The sequence below is a fragment of the Nematolebias whitei genome, chromosome 4, assembly GCF_014905685.2.
Source record: "Nematolebias whitei isolate Nwh7 chromosome 4, NemWhi1, whole genome shotgun sequence".
Taxonomy (NCBI): Eukaryota; Metazoa; Chordata; class Actinopteri; order Cyprinodontiformes; family Rivulidae; genus Nematolebias; species Nematolebias whitei.
This window is the reverse complement of record NC_056501.1, coordinates 5,271,409-5,279,206: the sequence shown is the minus strand read 5'-3', so window position 1 is coordinate 5,279,206 and position 7,798 is coordinate 5,271,409. Positions and strand designations below refer to the sequence as shown.

General features: G+C 42.8%; 1 protein-coding gene across 1 annotated transcript in view; it reads left to right on the top strand.

Moving 5' to 3' along the window:
* nudt6 (nudix (nucleoside diphosphate linked moiety X)-type motif 6) overlaps positions 1-7,798 on the top strand; it is a 14,514-nt gene that overhangs the window by 2,984 nt on the left and 3,732 nt on the right. The window contains exon 3 of the mRNA XM_037675620.1: positions 4,488-4,543. Within this exon, the coding sequence (XP_037531548.1) occupies positions 4,488-4,543 (56 nt within the window). The remainder of the gene's footprint in view (positions 1-4,487; positions 4,544-7,798) is intronic.

Below are 7,798 nucleotides of genomic sequence, written 5' to 3'. Positions count from 1 at the left end.
CACACACACACACACACACACACACACACACACACACACACACACACGTTAGTATGAAAGAAGTGAAGTGCTATTCTGTAGCTTTGTAGCTACGGGGGTGGGGGGGTGGAGTTGTGAAGGGGGGGCGCCCTCCTTTGATAACCGTAGGGGAAACACTGATGTGTATAACTTTAGGCAACTATGTTTTCTAGTTTTATTTTTGATTAAAAATGTAGTTTCCTCAAATGACCGGTGTGGCTGAAGATTAATCTGTGGTAGAGCGATCATTTCTAACCCGGGCCCACAGTCTGGGCCGGGCCAGGCCATGATGATGTGCTGGATGGACAAGCTGGGTCTGCGTCGGGCGTTAGCAGATCAGCCGCGATCCAATTATATGGCAACATGGCTTGCCATACAGTCACCAGCTGCACATGGCCATTTCACCGCGAGCTGACTGGCCTTGAAAGAAATAAAATAAAGTTCAGTTACGCTTCAGATGGGACTACCGGTACTACCAGGAAGCGATCCGTCACCCAATTGGACGTTCAGCCACTGCAGTCAGCGGACGTGCGCAGCCGACGACCCAAACAGGTGAAATCCCAAAGCAGACATGTCAGAGCAGGGTCCATGTCTGAATAATGCAGAATACAGGCAGAAGCAGGGGTTTAATGTGCTTTGCACAAGCACCCCTTCAGATCTGATCTTCTGCCCTCTTTTATTCAGCCGTGCACGTCCGCTGGCCGTTAATAACTATATAAGCAGTCAAAGCTTAATTAAAAATGTTTTCGGGTTCTGACCTGTAATCACTGTTAATTCGTCAGGTCGGGTGGGGTTCGGAAATGATGGCTACGGGCTGGGGCCAGATCGGATCAGATTTGTTGGGCCCGACTGCAACTTGAATAATCAATGGTGGCCAAGGCCACCATTGGCCACCCCCTGGTTCCACCACTGCATCTGGTCGATCACCAGGATCCGTCACTCTGCACCGCCTAGAACAAAGAAAATGACCTCTGGTCTTCTCCACCATGTAACTCCTGCCCACTTGAATATCTCTCATCAAAAACATTTAGGTTTACTTCATTATCTGCTCAGTTTCAGTCCAGAAAAACACTCATCTCAAAAAAATACAAACTTCACTTTTTAAATCTCGTCGACGGGGGACGTTGGGGTGATCTTTGATATTTTCAGGTCTCTCTTGTAAACGAGTCCCCGAGGCTCATTGGGATTAACCTGTCTAAATAAAGGTTGAAAGATTTGGTATTAGATTAAATGTTTATTTCTTAGACTTGATAAATACAACCCCCCCAGCAGTGATGATGGTCAGAAACAGCAGGTCTGTGTACTACCTGGGGTTGACCAGCAGGGGGCAGAGTGTCATCACTGCTTCACCTGGAGGCTCCATGTCAGAACATGTTCTCAGCATCCTCCTCAGACACTGGGCCCAGAAATCCCCTCTGCGTTGCTCAAAATGTTTCCAGGCGACAAACGGGATGTTTTAGGTGTGAAACAAAGCTTTGGAATCCAGAACACGCAGCCGTTACGACGCTCGTTTCTCAGGGAAGTAACTCAGGAAAAGGCCAAAAGCTGAAATCTGCTCTGAAAACCTCTTATTCTTACAACCAGCTGCATGGTGCCTTGTCAAAATGTTACATTTATTAATAAGGCTGCGCATTAAAAACAACAGAAAATGACCAAAGTGTAAAGTTATTCGTCTAAAATAGTTTTTCACAACTTAGTACTTATTATAATTGCACAGTTCGTCCCACTAAATGTCAATACCGATGAAAATTATTTTTAAAATTACATTATTTTGTAAAAATAATTTAATTAAATGCAAAAATTGGCTCCAAAATAAAAAACTCGAAGAGTGGCGGCATGACCGGGGACCCCTCTTCCATCGTGTCCGCCCAGCTCGCGGCTGATGGCCGTCACCTGTTACCACGGTTACAGACAGGCACGGGTCCTGGCTGTTGGTGACCGCCACTCTCATCCTCTTTTCTAGGAATTTTTCAGTGCGGACACGCCTGAGGGTTTGCCAGTGACACTTGCACGTGTTTTGCGCCCATGCGTATGATGCACATAGGGTGACGGTCCCTGCCTGAGATGGAGGCCCCGCGTGACGATGGGCACGGGCGGGATTCAGCCATGACACGTTAACTGTCCGTCTCTAGAGCTAGCCGCGGGGTTAAACAGCTAGGCTAAAACAGCTCGTCGTAACACGTTAGCTGGAAATAAAATCCTAAAGGTACCAAGCTAATGCTACCCCAAAGTAAAGCTAGCTCGCCTGGACGCGTTAGCTTGAGTTACACCAGTAACCGCTGGATTATTTAAAAACTGAGTGGCGGGAACAGCTCGCCTTGACGCGGTCACCGCTCCCGAATGTAACAAAGATACTTTTCACGAAGCACTAACTTACTCAACACGGTTCAAGCTGACGCCAGGAACGGCGTTCGGCGACATGCTCCTTTGCGGGACGCCTGGGAACTGTTTAGCCGCTAACCTAGCTAGCCTGAATGTGCTGAGGGAGCTAGTTGTAGTTCCTCGCGGGAAGAAAGCGAGAATTGACTGTGATGTCATGATGGGGGCGGAGCCCTGAGCTCAACGTCTCTGATAGACATGATGTCATTGGAGCTGGTCGCGCTGGAGCGTTTCCCGCAGTGAAACGCCGAACGAAGTTAGAAAAATAATCCAAACTTTTACAGAATAAACCATTTTTTATTCCCCTCCTTGTTCAGTTGTTCCCTCATAGTTGAGACGTTTTCCTGAGAACCGCCTCCTCCCATCGTGCTGTAATTACAGTAACCATGTTGCTGATTCTTGGGCTCACATTTATTTAATGATAGCCTCCCTCAGCAGAAAGCAATCCGCCGTCCCTCCTCCTCCTCCTCGTGTGGCTCCAGGAGTGAGGATGACATCAATTTCCACTTCCAGGTCCAAGTCAAGCTTTAAGGCAACCCGTCCCTCGTCGGTGGCAGTCGCGCAGGACGGGCCTCCTCCGCTGTCGGCAGCTGCTTCTTTGGACAATCCGCTCGAACAGAAGAGAAACGATGAACGTGGGACTCTTACATCTTTCTCCAGTAACCTGAGTCACCCAGACTGTTTGTGTAAAGAACAATTCCGTTTTCCAGAAACTCTTTGTCCGTTTCATCCGGACCTTTGAGCTATTTTCATTACTGATCTCAGAAGTTGTTTAGGTTCTGTTTGTAAATATCATTTATCTTGTTTGTTTTTTTTAATAAACATTTGAGCCACCTTTTAGTGAGCAGCTATTTTCAGGATTCCTGTTTTTTTTTTTTTTATTACTAATTTCACTTTATTTCATTGAATTGCTTTTGGGTAAACGGTGGGTCCGACAGAGAACGATCCCTTTCAAGCTGTGCCTGAAGCTTCTTCTCATCAGTGGTAGTCACTGTGCTGAGTTGGTGAGTAGGTGCGTCACTGCTGGTTCCGTCCTGGCTGACTTATTAAATAAACGTGAACGACCAAAGGTAGCTTAAAGAGGGACTCATCCCAAACTTAGCTCTCGAGTAGCTTCACGCTCCGTACGCTGTTTGGTGTCATTTAGGTTTAATTGTCACTCAATAAAAACTTGATGTATGTTGAAGTGACTGGAATGAATTTTGCATTGTCAGATAAATGTTTTTGTTTTTAGTATAGTAAACAACAGTTGTCTTCTAGGCTGTTTCAGTCAATGATTAGGAGCTAAAATAAATAAATAACGTTAAGTTCACTGTGAACAGTAACGTTGTTCATCAAATGGACACTAGCTTTTATTTACCTCCAAATAAATCAGTTTAAACGTGTGAACAGGCTTTCTGTTTCTGACTACTGTGATGCTTTGTGGTCTACATATTTACGTCTACATACTTTCTTTTTTTTTTTTTTGGCATCTAATCAAATTTTGTCGTTTGTGTGTTACTCTCTAACTATGGCCTGTTTATCCAACAAACAATTATCAGCGGTGTAAAATAGCAACACAACCAATTTTTAACACGTCCGTACACAAGTCAACAAAAAAATCCGATGAAAAGGTCCGAACTGAATGAATGGCAAAGAATACTGGAAGTAGCTACGAATGTATCTGGACACGAGGTTCCAGAGTTTACTCGCGCACATGGCATCTTTAAAAAGCTCAACGCAAGAGAAGGCGCTAACAAACAAACAAACAAACAAACAAAAACGTACAGCATGTGCGTTTGAACGTGCTCTCTGCTGCCCCCTAGTGGCCAAACGCCACCGTTGATGCGAGCTTCACCTCCGGGTTGAAAGTTTTAATGTAAGTGAACTGATCAAACTAACACAGTGGGAAATGAAGGGGACGGGCACAGATACAAACTGGTCAGAAAGAAATGTAATCTCTGTGGCTCCGACATGTAGAGGCCAGAATGGGTGGAATGGGAGTCCAGCGCACAACAAATGGATGCTGGGAGTTTAATATTTATAAAACTCATGACGTGGTGAGTTGCTGTAAAAGCGAACGCCTGATTAATTTGATTTTCTTGTTCAAGGGGCTGTTGTTGACGAGTCCACTGGGAAAGTTCTTGTGGTCCAGGACAAAAATAAGGTAAGACCTGAAGCTCTCGACCTTTGACCTCTCCAAGTGGCTTTAAGAATCTGTTGGACTCCTGGGATCAATGCGGACACATTCCTGTTTTTAGTTTTCTACATTCGCCTTATAATCTAGATGTTTTTTTTCTGTTTGCCATCTTACTTTAATTTGTTAAAAACTAAAATCTGTATGTCTTTTTTATGATTGTCCGTTGTTGTCCTCATTATTTGTAGAAATCAGGTCTCTCTTGTAAACGAGTCATCGAGGCTCAGTGGGATTAACCTGTAGAAATAAAGGTTGAATGAATGAAAAAGTGTCTTTTATCAGTTCGTACATGTGAACCGTGCGTTGTTACGCTGATGGTCGGCATTTACTTTAATTAAATTAAGATTCCGATGCAAAAATGAGCTTAAGTTCTTGAAGCAAATGTCTAACTTCCCTGTGATCTTTTGAAGCGGTTTTAGAGAAGTTCTGTAGCTGTTCACGTACGGTGTCGTTTATCATCTTGAATTATTTAATTCAGCGTTCAAACATTAAAAAACTGCAAGAACTCAACTGATCAAACAACCGAAAAAACTTTTTCAGAGAGAGGGTCCACGGAAGATACCTTCAAAATAAAACGACATGAAACTTTTACATAGCTTTTCTGAACAAACATCTTATTAAAACAGCTGGATAATCTGATCCCCCCCATGTTACTATTGTAGATTAGTGTGGATTATAGATAAATAGCGTTTTATTTTGACCAGAAATCAGCTCGTGTGTTATTTTAGGCACGTTTCGGTGCCAAGCGTTCACCGCCCTGGCGCCGCAGCTGAACACGTTTTGTTTATTCGGTCTTGTTTGTATTTACACAAACGGAGGTGGACGTTTCCTCAGACGTTCAGCTCCTTGAACCTTCACTGCGAGCGTCATTAGCTCAGTTGAGACAAACGAGCCGTTTACACGAGCAGGCCGAGGCGTGCCGTGCAGCTCACGCTCTTTCAGCTTCCCAAACACCTTCCTGCCTGTTTTCAGGCAGCACGGATGGGATTCACCCACTTTGGGAATGTAGTTACAAAATAAATCTGCCTTATTTTTTAAGTTAATGCTTGTTTTTACAGAGCACAGATAATTAGAGCAGTTCTAAATGACACAAATTTAAAACTGAGTTTTTATACGCCGACGAGAGGCAGATCTATGTTCGTAAACTTTCTCTCGTCCGGTCCAGAACTTGTGATCCGCTCAAGATAATTTAAGGAAACTTCAAATAGGCCTGTCACGATAAACAATAAATCAATTAATGGCATGATAAATGAAAATGATCAACCTCGTTTTCATTTATCGGCTTTATCGTTTCTTCGTGTCTCTTTCTACTGAAGACACTGGATGACAAAAAGCTCAACTCCGGTGCTCGCCACTGACCCCTCCCTTTAGCTTTTCTCTTTCAAATCTGTTTTATCCGTCCATATTCGTGTTTTTGGATCGTTAAAAGCAGCTAAGCTACGAGCTAAGCTACGAGCTAAGCTAACAGGCCGACCTTGAGGAAAAAACCTCGAAGCTCCAAAATTCACAGTTGAAACCCGTGCCTTCGTATAAAAATATGTTTTTCCTCTGCAAATAAGCTGAGAACTTGTTTACTGATTATTATTTTTTTAATTAAAAACTTTGTGTGAAAAATGCTAAAGCGCTCAAACCACACGGAGCGTCCGCCATTTTGAGAACCGAAAAACAGGAACGAGAGACGGCGCATGTCACGCTGAGGGGCCTCCCTCCCAGTTTACCATCCATTCTTTGGTTCAGATGAACTTTTACTGCCATTCAGTGGTAAAAAAAATGTACTAGACACAAAAATTTACCTTAAATGTGACAATAATTACTAATTATTGTCACATTTCAAACAATATTATCGTTTATCGCAATAATTTCTGAGACGATTAATCGCCCAGCAAAATGTGTTATCGTGACAGGCCTAACTTCAAACTCACATTCTTCATCACCGGACACACTATTTTTCACCCCAGCTTCAAGGTCAAGGTCACAAGTCAAGGTCAAAGGTTATACAAGGTCTTTCCGTGTACAGACCATTGCTATAGATTGCTGTATAATAGTTTATTGGCGGGCGTATAATGTGCCGTATGGATATTCTTGTTGATATTTTCAGAAAATAATCAGCATTTAAAACTTATAAACCTTTGGAGTCACCATGATTCAAGATGGCTGCAACAGCTGATTCAGTAACGACATAAAAAGGGTTATAACAGTGAATTTTACAGATGTCCAGTTAAATATGGTGGAGAAGTAGCTGAGAGTCATCCCTGACACACGCTCTGAGAGCTAACAGAGCCCTCGGTTCTTTGTGTCAGCCCGTCTGCATCACGGTGGAGCAGTGGTTAGAGCTGTTGCCTCACAGCACAAAGGTTTCAGATTCAGAACCGCAGTCAGTGGGTGGGAGGCACCTCATGTTCTGGTTATAAACGGACTTTTTAGAAATAAAACGAATGTTATGTTAAAAAATCAACACATCATTCATGTTTGATGCATTTGTTGTCAACTTCTGTCTGAATGTCTCCGTTTTAGCTCTTATCTTTTAAAAGTTATCTTTAAAGCTTTGTGATTGATCATCTGATTGACTTTAAATATGAAAACAGAGGCAACAGGTCTTATTTTATTTAAGATGTGCCCAAACAAAGATTAGCTGCACATGATTACATAATGATGCGGAGTGAATCCAGACTATAAACAGGATGTTTACGGAAACTTGGCAGTTCTGTGAGAAGCTGTTTAAAAACTAATTATCCTGCTTACCAAGAACATCAAAACCCAGAATGCAGCACAGTGCTGCTTCAGTTGTCAGTACATGTGAGTATGCTAAAGTCATGACTGATACAGTTCACGCTTCACGCGAGAACATTTAAAGCCTTTTAGCAGCACGCACGATGAAACACGTAACCCGGACAGGAAGCTGGTTATTTGTCTTATGGCTGCTGTCCAGATGTGGAGGGAGATGTTTGTTTGGAAGCATCAGAACAGTTTTATTCCTTTCTCGCCCCGTTACCATTGAGCAGTTTACTGAAAAACGAGGATTTTAATCTTCATAAAGAACAACAAAACTGTAAACAACAAAACTCACAGGGCCATAGTGCAACCCCACCCCCGAATTCTGACTTTTTTCAAAAAATTTGGTCTTTAAATTCATAATTCTGAATGAAAGGTTTGTTTTGAAAATAAAGTTGCAACATCAAAATCCAAGATGGCCACCACCATACATACGGTATATATATATATATA